This window comes from Felis catus, chromosome B4 (assembly GCF_018350175.1).
Source record: "Felis catus isolate Fca126 chromosome B4, F.catus_Fca126_mat1.0, whole genome shotgun sequence".
Classification (NCBI taxonomy): domain Eukaryota; kingdom Metazoa; phylum Chordata; class Mammalia; order Carnivora; family Felidae; genus Felis; species Felis catus.
In genome coordinates this window covers 13,840,021-13,858,188 of record NC_058374.1, presented here as the reverse complement: position 1 = coordinate 13,858,188, position 18,168 = coordinate 13,840,021, and the positions used below count along the sequence as shown (strand labels likewise).

At 46.0% G+C, this 18,168-nt stretch overlaps 1 protein-coding gene across 4 annotated transcripts in view; it reads left to right on the top strand.

The window, feature by feature from the left end:
* Window positions 1–18,168, top strand: part of FAM107B (family with sequence similarity 107 member B) — a 165,767-nt gene that overhangs the window by 135,524 nt on the left and 12,075 nt on the right. For all 4 annotated transcript variants that reach the window (XM_023256382.2, XM_023256381.2, XM_006933266.5 and 1 more), the window contains one exon: window positions 17,635–17,818. In XM_023256382.2, coding sequence (XP_023112150.1) covers window positions 17,635–17,818 — 184 coding nt within the window. The remainder of the gene's footprint in view (window positions 1–17,634; window positions 17,819–18,168) is intronic.

Below are 18,168 nucleotides of genomic sequence, written 5' to 3'. Positions count from 1 at the left end.
ATACTTGTAATTTCAACATACCATCTTTAACGATGCTATCCAGTTATTGATCAAGAGGTAGTGTTCATGGTGGTATTAGTGATTGTGCCAAATCAGTAGAAAATGTGGAAAATGAACTGAGAAAGTTGAGTAGAGTCATCAGAAGTGAGAGAGCCAATGTGGAACACAGAGTGTGGACCAGTCAGATACTGGTTCTGGCCCAGGCATTGCCCCTTTCTCTGTGAGCTTCGCCAAGCCATTTTGTTTTCCTGGGCCTCAGTTTCCTTATCTGTTAGTAATGAGGAAGTTGGAAAAATGGTCTCTCGTGCTCCTTTAAAGTTTTTGTCACTAAGTCCTTTTAAAGATAGTCTTCTCTTTTGAAAATACTTGGTTAGTTGGCCCAAGTCATAAATTTTATGAAACTATTATTCAGCTCTTGAAGACAGGAATATTTGAGGGCTTTGAAAACTAGTCCAGCTGGACATTTTTTCTATTCTGTGTAGTTTCCTTCCTCTCAGGAGTGATGAGGCCTAAATCAACCATCTTCCCAGTCCGTTCCCTTTGTAGTTTCCTGAAATGAATGACCGAGGTGTTTCTTCCTTAGAAAATAATACACAATAAAAGTGCTGAGGGAGGGTCTCTTTTATTTAGAAACTTGCAGTTTGGGAATAAAATCTGGTAGCATTTTTTTTTTTAAATTTGAATTTTGTGAATATAAGATAGCATAATACAAAAATGTGTTATGTGTGAATTTTGAAATAACGCGGAAGCCAGAAGAGAAAAAGAAATTGATCAAAAGTTGCATAATTTCCTAAATGGTAAACCACGTGGTTTGTAAAGCGTGTGTATGGGATTGCCACGTGGCAGCTTCCTTTTAGCTGGTAACAGAAGGGCCTTCTATATTTATTTATTTTTTAACGTTTATTTTATTTTTGAGACAGAGAGAGACAGAGCATGAACGGGAGAGGGTCAGGGAGAGGGAGACACAGAATCTGAAACAGGCTCCAGGCTCTGAGCTGTCAGCACAGAGCCCGACGTGGGGCTCGAACTCACGGGCCGTGAGATCATGACCTGAGCCGAAGCCGGCCGCTTAACCGACTGAGCCACCCAGGCGCCCCAAGGGCCTTCTATATTTAGTCTGTATCATGGTCAGCGTTGTCTGTCGCTGGTGAGCACTGAGGTTTCTGCCATTGTGGGCTGGTATTTAATGTAGAGATCTTTTTATAGCCTTCAAAGGTGTCAGGCAGGTGCTCACCACGAGGTATGTTAATGGAGGTGCCAGTGATGGTGTCAAAACACCCCCACTCCGGTCAGGAGCTTTTTGTAACAGAAGTGCTAAAACACAACGAAGAAGAAAAACCAATAGGTGGGATGCATCAGGCTGTTAATTTAAGGGAAAGAGCACTGTGCACACTTCCAAGTATGAGTTCACCTGGGGAGGCACTAGAGCAAAGTGGTTCAAAAGCATGGACTCTGGAGGTAGCTGTGTGATGCTTCCACTTACTAGCCTTTTAGCCTTAGGTGAATTAGCTAGCTTCGGTGCGCCTCCGTGTCTCCGTCCCTCCAACGGGAATTTCAGTATCTTACCCCAAAGGTTGTGTGGCACATAGTGAGCAGGAAAGCATAGACTGCTGGGCTTGCCTGCAGCTGTCCTGATTTAGTCTCTCAAAGGCTGGGCATTTGCATTTAGCAAGTTCCCTGGTGGTGCTGATACATCTGATCCTTGCACTACACTTTGAGTAGCTCTTGTACACGCAGACGGGCATACTAGAAAAGAGGGGGCATACTGTTTTGGAGCCTGATATTTTTTTCCTATTTGATATATTGTGAATATTTCCAATTTTATTGTGTATTCTAAAAATAGGATGTTTAAGTCCGTTAAGTCCATTATCCCATTATTAGATATTTAAGTAGTTTCATTTTTAAGTTGATTTCTTTATTTTCAGAGAGAGCGAGAGACAGCACGAGTGAGTGGGGGGAGGGACAGAGAGAGAGGGAGGGAGAGAATCTCAAGTGGGCTCTGAGCCCGATGAGGGGCTTTAATCTCACAAACTGAGAGATCATGACCTGAGCTGAAATCAAGAGTCAGATGCTTAACCAACTGAACCATTCAGGTGTCCCAGGTGGTTTCAAGGTTTGTTTGTTTGTTTGTTTTGCTATCATAGATCATAGATAAATATTCTTATACATTCTTGTCTACATCTCTGATTATTATCTTGGAGTAAATTTCTGGAAGTGAAATTATCAGGTTCCAAGGTGTCTTTGTGTTAAAGCCTTTTGCCACAGACTGCCAACAAATTCTTAAGAAAGGCTGCTTCTTCAGCACAAGTTTATCTTCTTGCAAGTGGTCCATGAGAGTAGATGCTGGTTTTCTAAATGTAGGGGAATGAGGAGAAAAAACTGTTAATAACTTTATAAAAGTCACAGGTATTTGGGATTTGGTGGGAATAAGCAAGAAGAATATCTATGGATTTATAGAGAAGACAAAGATGTATTAAGAGAAACTAGCTGGTAGGGGGAGTAAGGTCAACTGTAGCATGATTCCATTGTTGTTTTTAGGGGTCAGACTTGAATTTATTCATTTATGGCACAATACGTACTTGATATAGGAGACTTTAAGCAAAGAGGAATAGTTTTTCATTTTTATTTATCCTGTATGGTATAGGTCTCTTTCTTCACTGTGATATTTCAGAGTCCCCCTCCTCCCCCCCCCCCCCCCCCCCCCCCCCCCGCGATTTGGAGTTTTGGTCTAATAAAGTCTGGCCCATGCTCCATTCCTATGTGGACCTCTCTAGCCCTGGGCCAGGCAGTTGAGACTCTTACAGGCACACTTGGGGTGAAGGTGGCTGCATCCGGGGAAATTCAGTATCACTAGCAGAAAACCTACTCACTGTGGATTGCATGTGGAGAAGTGCATGGTTCTGAGGAACAAGGGTGAGCCAGAGTGGAGGCCAAAGTGGGGTACGTGAGGAGTATCACAGGAGCAGCTTCTCATGTCCATCTGGCTGTAATGATGGGGCCAACCTCTGCAGCTCTTGGCTCTAAGCTCCTGTGGTTTAGAGCAACCGATAAGCCGAACTCTTCCGTATTATCAGAATGTTAGAACTAGTAAGGGATCTCAAGGGTCATCTGGTCCAGCCTTCTCTTTTTACAGATAAGGAAGTTAAATAATTTATTATTTTCAATTAAACTTCACCTCATAAGTATTTAAAATCAGATAGTCAGCCTTGGAACAGAATTGGCTGGTTATTCTTTCCTTGTTCTGGAAGATCTGTTTTTGAGAACTGAAGTGGCTGAAGGGTAGACAATAAAGCAGATGGCGGGGTGGGGGTTGGTGACTGCGGTCCTGTTGCTCAGCCCCAGGACTGAACTGATTTATTTATTTTTTATTTTTTATTTTTTTTTAAATTTTTTTTTTCAACGTTTATTTATTTTTGGGACAGAGAGAGACAGAGCATGAACGGGCGAGGGGCAGAGAGAGAGGGAGACACAGAAACGGAAACAGGCTCCAGGCTCTGAGCCATCAGCCCAGAGCCTGACGTGGGGCTCGAACTCACGGACCGCGAGATCGTGACCTGGCTGAAGTCGGACGCTTAACCGACTGTGCCACCCAGGCGCCCCAGGACTGAACTGATTTAGAGTCAAACGTGCACTGCCCCTGAGTCAGGGAACTTCGCTTGTGCCTCTCTTCAGATCTGAACAGTGTTGTATGGTCCCTGAGGGCTTCAAAGTAACCTTGGCTGTAGGGTAGCTCTCTGTACCAGTTCCATGTTTTCCAGGATTTACACATAACTAGTTTTCTTTGTGCAATTCAAAACAGTGGTTTTCTTTTTTCCCCTTTAGTAAACACATGTGTCAAATGCTTCTTTTTAAAAACAACAGCTGCTGTGAACACAAGCTGTGCCTTCTACCACTGGGTGACACTGTTAGACCACAGAGGAGTCTTCTCTGGTAAAAGCAGGGTCCTTGAACTTCAGATCTCATCAAGCTGCTTTATGTAGGAGAGAGAGAAGCTCTGAGTCACTTAATGGTCATGTATCAAATGTTACTTGATAAGTGTAATTTATCTGTCTAAGGCAATTTTAAGGCCAATGACTTTAAGGTAATTAATTATTAAAGAAATCTGTTAATTGGACAGCATTTCAGTTGCTTAGAGGTTTGTGCAGATTAATGGGCTGCATATTAATGAAGTACTAGTTGCTTTTTGGGAATATTTATGCAAGCCGATGTATTAATATTTATTTCTCACCAGACAACAATTTGAGTTAGCTTTCTGTGGCAAAAGACTCATTTTTTACACATAGCATTTGATGTCGTGTGGGCTTTTAGTGAGCATTTTATTGGGTCATCTTGTTCAAGAGGGAGGATAATCTTCTGGGTTAGGAAAATGTCTGCTGGACATTTGGTTCCCTGTACTGATCTTTATTGAGAGAAGAGACTTCACTCTAACTCATTCTGTGCTCCTTCAACATAAGATGAGGACAGAGAATTTGTTTAAAGTAAGGGTTGACCTCCCCTCCACCCTCTGTTTTTGCCCCTTTTTTGTAAATCTGAGCTCTGTACTTGCTGCATATCACCTGGCCGATTTTAGTTGAACGATATATGGAAAGCACACAGAGATGTTTCTGAAGATGAGAAATAAGTAAAAGTCAGGTTTCCCCTTTGTGAGCTTAATGTGAGGGGAAGAAAACTTCAAATACAGTTTTAATAGAAGTAGACTTAAGTAGCCTCAGAGAAGTAGGAACAGTGTGCTGTTGGGCCAGAAGGGAGGGAATTCTCATGAGGAGTGAGGAAAAGCTTTGGGAAAGGAGCTACTTAATTTGGATACTCTCACCCTTCGGTGTTTTCCCCCATCATTCAGTCCACTTTTATGGAGTGGCCATGGGTGACACAGGCATGGTGCTGGGCACACAATAGGGAGTAAACACAGATCTGTTGCCTGCATGGTCCACAGCCAAAGTCACAAGGAGTTAGCGGCCCCAGCTTTCTTCTGGTTCTTTTGCATCATGTAGTCCCTGCGTGTCTGACTCTCCTTCCTGTGGCTTATGTTTGAGGCACCGTGCTAGAGCTGTGGGGATGATTTAAGTCAGTCGAAGGTCTCTTCCCTGCCAAAGGACACTCATCTGTTCTTTTTTTTTTTTTATTTTAAAAAAAAAATTTTTTTTTTCAACGTTTATTTATTTTTGGGACAGAGAGAGACAGAGCATGAACGGGCGAGGGGCAGAGAGAGAGGGAGACACAGAATCGGAAACAGGCTCCAGGCTCTGAGCCATCAGCCCAGAGCCCGACGCGGGGCTCGAACTCACGGACTGTGAGATCGTGACCTGGCTGAAGTCGGACGCTCAACCGACTGCGCCACCCAGGCGCCCCAGGACACTCATCTGTTCTTGAAGGAGACAACATGGATACATAGGAAAAATTAATTCATGGTAAGTGTCAGATTCGTGGGGTAAGGGGTCAGCGAGCAGAATTGCCCACATCGATGCAGACGAGAGGAAGAGGGCTCCTGAGAAGTGGCAGTGGGAAGATTTTTGGCGAGGCAAGCTTTGAGCTGGGTCTCTGCAAGGACTTTTCATTGGTCTTGAGGAGGGAATTTTACCTGAGAGGAAATGAGGAACAGAGGTGGAGATGGGAATGTGTGCAGGTTTTGTGTGGACTGGTTTGCCAGAGTAGAGGCTTTGTGTTGGAGAGGAGCCACAAGTTTGCAAGGGTGATTGAGGACCAGATTGTAGGGAACCTTGGGAACCAGGTGGAAAGTTAAGACTTTATCCTGATGTGGCAGTGATATTTGGCCTGGCGGTTCTTGATCTGATGAAATAGTGCGTTGGATTTGGCTGGGGTGCAGTGGGAAGAGTGATCGGGAGGAGTGGAGGCCGGTGAAGGGCCAGCTGCTCGATTCGGAGACGAGGGGAGGAAAGCGTGAACTAGGACTATAGCAGGGGCAGTGGGTGACGGTCTCAAAGACATTTATTATGAGAAAGAAGCACTGACTGGTTGATTCCCTATCAAGGCTGAGGTGTAGGACATTTCAGAGATAACGTCGGTTTGAAAACTGGCTGGCCTATGGTGAAGTTAGGAAGTTAAGGGACAGCCACAGGATTATTTCTGACAGTGGGAGACAGGTGTGTGTGGCGTCCTCTCTGTTGCTATTGAAAACAAAAATTTCGACTCCAATTTGCCAGGAATGATTTCCGCCAGAATATTAGGGGTTGGCTCTGTCCTGCTTAGTGTTCTATTCTTATCTGGCCCAAAGGGGGCACTTATTAAACCAGCCACCGAGGTTGAGCTCGACTTGACACGTGTTTGCTTCAGATGTGAAGTATCCAGTTGGCAGTTGAAACTTTTGACCTGGAGCTTGGGAAGAAAGGAAGAATCTTCTATACCCTTCAGAAATGGCTCATATAGCAGAAAGGCCAAGGGCATGTTGGGTCACCAGAGTCAAGAGTATAGAGCTAGGGACCTGTTCTGTAGAACAATGGGCACTGAGAGAGCGGGAGGGAAGAGGACGCTTGGGCAGACAGGTAGGGAGGGTCAGGGGAGGGTCGTCCAAGGGGCTGGCTTTCACATCGAGGAGGACATGGACAACAGCTTTGAATTCCACGGAGCGGCTGAGGAGCCAGGAGGCCTGAGGAGAACCGTGTGCATTGGCTGCTATGCAAATAGGAACACAGTGCACGGAATTTGTTTTCTGTGATCTGTTAGTGTTAGTGATCCACTGGTAGCTTTTTGTGCTTGGCTGCCTCATGGATCACTGTCCTTGTGGACGGACCTGAGGGTCGGAGCATAGGACCTCCTATCTGAAAGAACGTCTGACCGACTCCCTGGCACAGTCCACCTTCTTGATAGCAGCCCAGAAGGAGACCCCCCATCTCAGTATGAAATATCTCTGGATGAGAGCTTGAGCCTCACCATTTTCTTGTGCTTGTTTGGTTGAGAAACCATTCTGTGCTATTGGGGGCTTCAGAGAGGACTAAGCAGGCTGGGACATGCGGGGCCCAGGAGCCTGGCAGGTGGTGACATGCCCTGTGGTGTGGGCTGCCGTCATGCAGCTGTGCTGCGTGTCATTGCCCACGATTGTGATGCCGGTCACCCGGTTGCCACTCTCTTTTCTTTCAGATGAATGCTTCTGTTGGCCAGGGCTGAGGAGATGTCTCCCTCCCACCATTCACTCCTCACAGAATTAGGGTAGTACCAGAGGGCAGCAGGGAATTCTAGAATCTGCCCTCAAGGTAGAGGGAGGGAATGTGCAGGATTCAAGTCTTACCTGAAGGGCTACGGGAGGTTAAGCAAATTGTGAACATAAGTAAAGTTGTCTTGATGTTTGAAGACTTAAACTCTATATTGGGCCAAGTTAGGAAATGTTATGCTTTTGGAGATCCCTTATATTCATATAATTGCTCCGTGCTCAGAATAGTTATTTGCAACAGATTACTGAGAAGTTGGAGAGAAATGGCCATCCAGTTCTGCAGATAAGACTGAAGCGTAGTAATTGGGAAATTATCAAGATTTTCAAGGCATTGGCAGGCTCAAGCTGCAGGCTCCAGTCTGTGCTTTGGCCTTGTCTATCAGGGATTTTCATCACCCCCTCCAATCTGCCCCCCTCCCACATCCCTCTCTGTCACATGAGTCCAAATCGAGAAGATGAGCAGAGACCAAGATTGGGTTTATCCATTAAATTTTGTCTCAGCTAGTATACCTGTGGCATATGGCCATCCATTTTCACTTAATAGAACATTAGTTAATGAAGAGGTAGATTAATGAATTAATTTGTTGGAACTATTTAACTGTCTAATTTATTGAGCATATGCCGCAGGGGCAGGTACTGTGTGTGGTGGATGTTTTCCAGAAGTTTTCTTTTAATGCTTACAACTGCTCTGCAAATGTAGGTATGTGAGCTCTGATTCACAGTTGAGGAGATCAAGACCCAGGTTAAGTAACAAAAATCACATAACTGGTAGATGATGTAACCAGGATCTAATCCAGGATGGGTGGTCTTCAAGCCTGGTTTTCTTTTCCATTATACTGTATTATTTCTCAAGGATTGAACAAGGTTTAAAATGGATGAAATGACAAAATTCTAATAACATAGCAGCAACCAAATAATCTCTTAGTAATTTTAATAGCTATTTGATACGTACAGTATTTAATGTGGTGTGATGTATATACAGAGAAGGACATAGGCCGTAAAGGTGTAGTGAGTGGTGCATTTTCCAAGTGAACAAACCTGTATAACCAGAACCTATATCAGGAAACAGAACATTATCAGCACTCCGAAAGTCGTATTCCCTTCACTCCCAGCCCACTCCCAAGATATCCTTTATCCTGATATCTATCACCAAAGATTGGTTTTTCCTGTTTTTGGACATTATGTATGTGGAATAATGAAGTATGGACTCTTGTGTCTGGCTTCTTTTGCTCAGAGTTACATTTGTGAGATTCAACCTTGTCGTCCATTCATTCCCATTGCTGCGTAGTATTCCAGTGTATCAGTGCGCCCAGTTTGTTTATCCATCCTCCTGATAATGGACATTTGGATCACTTCCTGTGTGGAGCTATTAAGTATAGCACTGCTGCGAACATTCTTCGAAAAACCTTTGTGTTTGAAAGAACATGTGTCTTTCCTGACTTCTTTCCTCACTTTAATGCAATTTTCTGCAAGATGTCTTCTGTTTGGGGTTGTAAAGCTGTGATGTTAAAAGGCTTCTAAAATCTTTTCAAGAGGTAGAGATCATCATCCTGTTAAAAGCGAAACTTAAGTCTTCCTTCCCATTATCCCAATGCAGAAGAATGGACTGGTCAAAGAGCATCCCTTTGGAATCAGGCAGACCCAAGTTCAAATCCTAGTCCTGTCCTGTAGTAACTGTGTGACCCAGTGCAGGAATAACAATGTTATTATTACTAATTGTTATATATTGCCAGTGATGGCGCTAATATCAGATGACATCTGCCGAAGATTTATGATTTCTAGTCACTGTATTTGGTATACGTTTCTCATTTACCCTTCCTAACAACCCTACGAGATAATCTGCCATTCCTGTTTTTTTTTTTTTCTTTAACTGGTGAGGTAACCTGCCCAAAGACACAGTAAATGAGAAATCTAGAATTTAGACCCAGTCAGTACGATCTGGAACCCATGTTCTTGAAGCTGTCTGAGCCTCCTTTGTAGGCCATAGGGAATAATAACTCCTACCTCATAGGGCCTCATCCAGAATTAAATGATGGGGAGAAGCTTAATGTACACCTTCTAGGGGAGATCCATGGGGACCCCAGAGTGGATTGCTTTCGTGGCATATCTGCACTTTTAACAGTGTTGAGGGTCAGGGGTGAGGCCTCCCTGCTCTCCTGGTGGTTGTTAGGAAGACGGACATCTAGTTATTTGTGGAGCCGTCGCCACCTTCTGGTTGGTCTCGCCTCAGCCAGACCGGCTTAGCTTTGATAATGGCCTGGGTTCCGTCTTCCCCATGTTTCTTGCCTCCTTTCCCATGTTCTAAATATAAAATATGTGCCTTTTTTATAAAAATACATTTTTAGGGGATGAAAAAACTGATGAGAAAATGAGTTTGGTATTTTCCCAAGGGCGTCACCATTTGGCGTTTGTACAGCAGCGTATTTGCAGCCACTTTATCGAGAGTTTGAAGTGGCAGCAGTCGTGGGGCCGGGCAGAGGTGAAAAAGTGACGTTTCTGTGTGCAGACCGCTCTGGTTGGGCGCCATTTCTAAGCCTTAGTTTAGGTTTGTGGCCGCAGAGGTCCCCTGGGCTCTTGTCTAATGCCTTCAGGTGCCAGATGGTGTCACTGTCCCTGATGAATTTGTAGGTTCCAGGCAAGTCAGGAGTTTGTCGTTGCAACCCTTGGCTGTTGGGGAACAGTTCTTGTCTTAACTCACTCACCGCTCTCTCAGCTTCCTCTTTACAGCCTGCCTCCCTCCTGGGATTAGTGGGTACTGAGGGCAGGCTTTCCATTGCCAGGTGACCTAGGCCTGGGGCTGGCCGCCTGCGATCTTAAGTGATCGGGCTCTTTCAGAGTATTGTTAGAGGGTTGCTAGAATCTCTTAGAGTCAGCCTGGGAAACAATTGCTCCTCAAGAGTGCTTTGGAATTACTTCTAACTTGCCGGAAGTAGTTGTAGCAATTCAGAAGTTTACTTGTTTCACTTTGATTGGTCACCGGACACCTGTAGCCTACAGTATACCTGCATACATTGCCATGTTTCGGGTGTTGTTTTCAAAAAGGCTTCAATTATTAGTGCTTCTAGGTAGAATTTGATTTTAAATATTAAGGTAAACATGAAATTTAGCATAATTTCTAAATGTGGTTTTTAAATCTCATGGGATTAGGTTTTAAATTTTATCTTTCTGATGTAGAAATAGCAGATAAAACTGCTGACTCCAAAAACAGTGTGAGGAGGAAATTCAGATGCAATAAATATTTTTTATTAATCCACTTGTGACGTGTTTCTGTGGGAATGGTTATTTACCTCTGGAAAGCAGTCAACACAGAATGCCTGCGAATAGGCATGAAGTGGGCCCAGAGTGAACCTTTTTGATCGGGACAACAAAGCCAGGACTCAAAATCCATCTCTAATGTTGGTATTTTCTTGTCTCCTGGGATAGTAGTGTTTAATAATGACTTCTGTTTGTGGATTTCCAGAAGTTAAAGCAGAATTCTCATCAGGTGGTATTTTTCAGTGCACCGTGTTTGGGCTTGTGGCGTTGGGGGTCTTCTGGGTTCTTGTCGAATGCCTTTGGGTACCAGATGATGCCACCGTCTCCTCCTGGTCCAAGGCAGAGTTTTTAGGTTTGCTTTCAAATCTCTAAGATGTATTTAGTATTAGGGTCAGTCTAAAATGCAGTTCTCTATTACTCAACTTGTTAAGGTATTTCAGTGCTGCCTTGGTCTCTGAGCGGCATAAAAGGACCTTGCTATTGGGGCCTATGTCTTGCTCTACCCTGCCCTCTGGCTAAGCCATTCACAGCTCCATGTAGCACCTTGAAGGTGGGATAGACCTTTTTACACTTTTCAGAAGGTTTTTTTTTTTTTAAATGGTCATTTATTTATTTTTGAGAGAGAGCATGCAAGTGGAGAAGGGCCAGAGAGAGAGAGGGAGCCAGAGAATCTGCAGCAGGCTCCAGGCTCCGTGCTGTCAGCTCAGAGCCCAAAGCCGGGCTTAAACTCACGAATCATGAGATCATGACCCGAGCCAAAGTCAGATGCCCAACCCACCGAGCCACCCAGGTGCCCCTTTTTGGAAGGTTCTTAATGTTTGTAGCATGAATGGGTCTTAGAATTACTGGATGTTACCAGTGAGAAGGGCTGTGGGTCATTTAGTTGAACGCCTATGTTTTTAAAGAAACCAAGGCCTAAAGAGGTGGAGTTTTGTATGTAAGGTTTCTCAGACCTCTAAATAAACTGTGTTAGTGGTGTTGGTCACACATTTTATCTAATAATAGCTTCTATTTATTGAATTTCCATAGACATGCCAGAGATTGTATGGAGTACTTAAATAAATCTACATTTCAACCAATTCTTACAACACTCACTTTAACAGGTGGGAGAACGGAGGGTCAGGAAAGTTAAGTTTTATCCAGGATCTCAAGCCAGTTTTATTTCTCCTACACTGAGCCAACACTAGTTTTCCTTTATTGAATTGAAATTAAAAAAAATACAAATCGGTTTATTTGATCAGGGGAGTATGACAAAAATATCTTCGTGTTGTTCTTCATGAAGAATGTGTCATGTAGTAATAATGTCGGTGCACAAAGTACTTTTCCTTCCAGACAGTTCTGCCTCATCCTCTTTGTCTGTCAGGCTTCAGGATTACCTGATGCTCAAGGAGGAAACCCTGACCTCCCAACTCCACTTTCTGCGCTGCACACACAACTTGTTGCTAGGACTTCGGACAGCTCAGGGGCTCCCTCTACTGGTAGTTACTTCATTTGACTACTATTTATTGACCCTGTCCAGGGAGTGTGAGGAATGTGAACATAGACCAGATGTGGTCTTTGCAGTGAAGGGATGACGATTTTGTACACATTGCTGTAATAGAAGGTGGGGATTGGTGACTGTTAGGGAAAGGGAACAGAGAAAATTCCTTTGGGGTTGAGAAGTCAGGGAGTTTAATCGCAACTGGGGAATTAGGAAAGGTAGCTTGGGAGATTTGACATTTATCTGGATCTGAAAGGTTGAGTGAAATTTGGCTTTACAGCAGTTCAGGGGTAGGTACTTGAAGAGGATCAGCATCTCTGCTGGAGAGAATGGTGCTGGCAAAGGCATGCTGGTGAGGAAGGCAGGGAAATGTGAACATTTGGGGGCAGTAAGTGTTCATTTCAGTTTAAATTTTTTTTGAAGTTATTTATTTTGATAGTGAGCAGAGGAGGGGCAGAGACAGAGGGAGAGAAAGAATCCCAAGCAGGCTCTGCGCTGTCAGCACAAAGTCCTATGCGGGGCTTGACCTCACAAACCATGAAATCGTGACCCGAGCTGGAACTGAGCATCGGCGCTTAACCAACTGAGCCACCCAGGCACCCTCCATTTCAGTTTAATTGGTGGATAGGATCCGTGAAATGAAAGAGTTCCTTCAGGATCCGAAGGGCATTTTCCAGTGCCATTGACTTAGTAGCGATTAGGAAGATGGTTGACAGAGGGAAGAAAGTTGAAGAAGAAGGTCATTTACGTTCCATGTGTTGGTCATGGCTCGAGGGTGGAAAGTCACTGAGAAGTGGCCAGAATGCAGACGCCAGATCCTTCAGTGGCCACCGCCACTGCCATGAGTACTAGAGGTTAACAGAGGTTGCTCCCTGCTGGTTCATCCCCAGGGCTCACCCCACTAAGTGACCTTTTCCCAGACCCCGGCAGGGTCTACTCCGTAAGGGGCCACAAGGACTCCTTTAGCCTGGTCCACAGGCAGGCCTCAGGTCACACTTGACTGAGGCTGAGGGGCCTCGTGTCTCCTGTCCTGGCCCCACTTGTGCAGAAGGGCAAACCAGTGAGAAAGGGTTTGAAGGGGAGCGTCTGCACCTTCGTGTGCAGCAGGGTGTCTGCTTCAGTCCAGGCGGGGACAGGCTGAGGCCCGCCTTCCTGCCTGGTCCCCTGGGAGAAGCAGCACTTCCCAGATACTAAACCTAGAGAGGAATCCAAAGAAAATTCCAAGCTAGAGCTTGTTTCCTAGATTCAGAACCGAAGCCTTTCCCATTCTGCACATTGAAAGCTCTACCTCTATCTTGGCATCAAGACCCGAGATGTGCTTGTACCCTGGCACCGACATCCAGGAGAGACTGGGAGTGAGCACCCTGTTTGTTTGCCTTTGCTTGCAGGGATTGTGAGAAAGGAGGGCAGAGGGAGGGGGGCCTGGGGAGGCGGGGGGGGGTGGGGGTGGCAAGTGAGAGACCATGGAGGTCAAACCAGTGAGGCAAAGGAAAGAGTCAGCCAGGGTTTGAGCACTAATTGCCTTCGCCTTTTTGCTGTCATCACCTAGACGTCTGTCCAACAGGTACATCAGACTCTGCGTGTCCACCTCCACTCCCAGCACCCCTGCATGATGGCGCCAACCCTTTCGTAGCTTAGGCCAGGGACCTTGGAGTCCCCCGTGCTTCTCCCATGCCTTTCGTGACTCTTGTCCAGTCCTTCAGGAAACCTCAGAGGCTTTCCAGTCAGCACCTATCCTGACCCGTCTGACCTGTGCTGCAACCATCCTGGTCTAACCCATGTGTCACCCGTATCACTGTTCCTGCCCAGTTTTTTCCCTGCCTGCTGCTGCTGTTTTAAACTCAGTAACTACAGTGGTCTTTTAAAACCGTGAGACTCCTAGGGCGCCTGGGTGGCTCAGTCAGTTAAGCATCTGACTTCGGCTCAAGTCATGATCTCACGGTTCATGGGTTTGAGCCCCGCATCGGGCTCTGTGCTGACAGCTCAGAGCCTGGAGCCTGCTTCTGATTCTGTGTCTCCCTTTCTCTCTGCCCCTCCCCTGCTCACACTGTCTCTGCCTCTCAAAAATAAATAATTGTAAAAAAAAGAAAACAACCATAAGAGACTCTTAAATACAGAGAACAAACTGAGGGTTGATTTGGGGCAGGAAGAGGGGGAAAAGGGTGATGGGCATTGAGGAGGGCACTTGTTGGGATGAGCACTGGGTGTTGTTGTATGTAAGCGATGAATCACGGGAATCTACCCCCTAAACCAAGAGCACACTGTACACATTGTATGTTAGCCAATTTGACAATAAATTACATTAAAAAAAAAATTATCGGGGCACCTGGGTGGCTCAGTCGGTTGGGCGTCCGACTTCAGCTCAGGTCAAGATCTCGCGGTCCGTGAGTCCGTGAGTTCGAGCCCCGCGTCAGGCTCTGGGCTGATGGCTTGGAGCCTGGAGCCTGCCTCCGATTCTGTGTCTCCCTCTCTCTCTGCCCCTCCCCCGTTCATGCTCTGTCTCTCTCTGTCCCAAAAATGAATAAACGTTAAAAAAAAATTTTTTTTTTAAATAAAAAAATAATTATAGACGGAAAAAAACAAAACAAAATCAAGATGTAAAAAATAAAAAAGTAGGAGTCCGGTCTGGTCACTTCTCTGCTCGAAATCCTGAATGTCTTTTCTGCTGTCTCCAGAGTAAAGGCCAAGAGTCCTTACAGTGGCCCTCACATTCCCCATGACACATGACCCCTCCCTGCTTGCATCACCTCTCTGTCCTCGCCAACACTCACTCCTCCAGCCCCGCTGGCTTCTTTGCAGCTCCTCACACCCCCCAGGCACACTCCTGCCTTGTGGCCTTTGCATGAGTTCTTTGCTTTGCCCCACGTCCACAGGGCTCCCCTTCCCCCAGGTGATACTGACTTTAGGAGGCTGTGACCTGTTTTGATTCAGTGTCATGGAGATTATCCATGGTTTGGAGCAGAGAAACAGATCCTTTTATGGGATCCTGTAGGCCTTCTTGTCTGCTCATTAATGAGAATGGAAAGACCGCTGGGGCCACACAGAGGTGTGTATGGTGCCTTTCACCTATCAGTCAAAGAGCACACTTTGGTGCGGGGCAGCGTATTGAAGCCAGGATGGCCGTGATGGGCTTGCTGACTTGCCACGGTCAAGGTTTGTAATTCTCCAGTCAGTGCGGTTGCAGGCATTCTGATTTAAAGGATCCATGTCAATAGCGTTCAAGGAATATTTGGCATAAGTTGTTACGCGCGTCTCAGTGTTCAGTAATTCTGAGCCTCAGTTATGTCGTTAAACCTAAAATATATAAACAAATAGTGCATCCACAGTTTTTCTATTTTAGCTGGTTTCTTTATTCTTTGGATTTTTAATCTCTTTATTTTCACATTAATCTACAAGAGATTTTGCTATAAAAATAGCAAATTTGGTAGAGAGAACAGGTTTGAGACCAGAGACATTCATTTTAGTTTGAGCTTCCCATTACTAGTAATATTAGCATGAACAAGTTACTTTTTGTTTCCCCGTTTTATTGTTTGCAAAGTGAAGATTCTAGTTCTTCTGTTCGTTGGGTTGTTGCTAGGCTCACACATGGTCACATCCGGGCCCTGGGTGATTGCTGACTGCTGCTTGGAACATCTTTTCCCCTTGGGTGTGGAAGAACACACCAGTGGTTTGGAATAGTTCAGGATCTGGGAAAGCGTCTTCATGACCTTGAGAGCAAAACTCCTGCTTGTGACTGACTGCAACTGGATCCAGTTTTTGTTTTTGTTTTAAAATTTTTAGTTGAAAACACATCTTTATTTTTTCCACTGCCTACCCCTTCACTCCTGTGCCCAGAGTCCGTGGAAACAACACCGTGTGTTCTCTCCTCCCTTCATCCCACCCTCTTATGTGAATATACGTGCTTTTACTTCATGTTTGCTCGGTGGGTTGATGTCATGGCAGAAATAAAGATGGAACGTGTCTTCTGTCGAGGAGCTTATCCCTGGAAGACCTCTCCACTTTTTTAGTTTAGACCAGATTTGATTCAGTTAACATTTATTCAGCTTCTGCCACGTGCCAGGCACTTTGCTGGGCCTGGGGATTTAGAGCTGTAAAAGAAGCAATTCTGACTCGTGGAGAGAATAGGCAGAAACCCCTGGCTCCTCTGTGTCATGGTGGAAGTACATCTGCACCACTGCTGGGCCAGGAGGCGTGGAGGGGATCGTTCTCTCCGTGTCCCTGGAGAGGTGGGGGAAGGTGGCCTTTTTGGGTGTGAGCCCATGCACGTGCGGGTCTTCCCCCAACCTTGGCCTGTTCTGTGGTCGCTGTTCCGTCTAGAGGCGTCAAACTGGCCAGAGAATTAGTAAGCATGTTCTCTGGACTTTGAGGGAAGGCCCAGTGTCAAATACTGTGCCATAGTCAGACTCTGCGTCTCATTTTTGGTTTGGGAAATAAAGTCATCATACAGGGACAGGGAAGCATGAAATGGCATGTTAATTATCTTGAAATATTGGACAGATTTGTTTTGGTGGCAGGGGAGCAGGATTGAGGTCAACACCAAAAGTGCCTAGGGGTCCACAGCAATGGAGTGCCTGCCGGCTGGACCCATCAGCTTCCAGCCTGATGCCCAGCCAGCCTTCTTCCTCCCAGCTCTTGCCCTCGCTGAGTTTGTTCTTCTGTCTCATTAAATATCATGAATGTTCGTGGACTGCCCACTGTGCGCCACACACTGCCCCTGCGTAGCTACAGGGGCGTGTGTGGGGGAGACCTGTGCCCTGAGCATCTCTTATGCGGGGGGACACACTTAAATCATAGAATGAATGACTAGAATTGAACACGGGGTGGGGGCGGTGGGGGGGGGGGGGAAGGGACCCTGGGGATCGTCCTCTGTTCCTTTTGCTTTACTGATCAGGAGTCTGAGCCCAGAAAGGCCGTGGGACTCTGCCCAGGCTTTCCATGGAGTTGATGCGCTGTGCTCCAGTGACTGCCTGCCCTCCCCGCCAAAAACCTATACAGACGCGTTCTTGCTACGAAGTATTCTCCCTTTGTCTTCCCTTCTTGTCACTTCCTTTTTTTTCTGGCACTGTTGTAGGGCAGCTGGAGAGGGGGTAGGTAAGACAAAATTCTCGCCCTCGGGAGCATTTGCTTTCGAGAGCCAGTAACCAAGAAGCCAACTCACAGGACTGACAGCAGGGAAGAACTGGGGGCCGGGTTGGGTTTAAGTAGGATAGGGAGAGGTCAGACCTCACTGAGAAGGTGACGTTTGAGGAGGGAGCGGAGGACAGTGTGAGCTGGGTGCTCATGTAAGGGGAGAGGAGACCCCGGCCAGTGGCAACATCAGAAGCAGTGCTCTGTGCTCTAGAAGCCTCGCAACATTGATGGGTGTCATGGGTCTGCCCATTACTGGTGCACATTCATTGCGGGGGTGGGGGGAGGGGGCTGAAAGAAGCAATGAAGGAGCCCGGTCAGGTGTCCAGGTGCTTGTTATGGGGTTAAGTTGGTCTTTTGACATGTTGGCAGGAAGCATCCTGTGTGACCTGAAACTTAAAGTGTGAGCAGTAGTGACCAGAGTCAGATCGTGGGTCCCCTTTGCTTTAGTCACCCGGAAAACCACGGCCATTGTTGTGTCTCTTTTTCTCTGCCTCCTGCTTTCTCGAAGCTTCATAGGAGTTTTCAGTGAAGCAGTGCAGCGGGCCCTGGGGGATGGCACGCCTCAGCAGGAAAGACCAGAGACCGTGTCACCTTTCTCTTTCAGACGGCCCGTCTGAGGACAGTGACCTCAAGGACGCCTATCTCATTCCGAGAAACATCATGGCTGAGCCAGACTACGTGGAAGATGACAATCCGGAGCTAATTAGGCCTCAGAAACTAGTCAATCCTGTCAAAACATCCCGCAACCATCAGGATCTTCACAGGGAACTTCTCATGAATCAAAAAAGGTACGGTGGTTTCTTGAGCAGAATTTTCCTTTGGGGACTTCAGCTTCAGAGATGTTTACCTTTCCTGATGGTTTTTAAGGCTGCCTTGTTCTTTCTGGTGTCCTTGAGCCAGGGCACCCCCTCTCCCCCCCATAAAGTCCCGTCATCTGCTGGAATGACTCTGCATTCTACAGAACTGTGTCCTCTTTGAAAATAGCCACCTGCTTTAGAATTTGGATGTGAGGGGATCGATTAAGGATAAAAGAGTATCCTAAGTTGAAGAGGAATACCTTATTTGTTAGATTTATAAAAATTCTGAATTTGCCCCTTACATTTGGGGCATTTATTATTTTTTTGGAAGAGAGAAAACA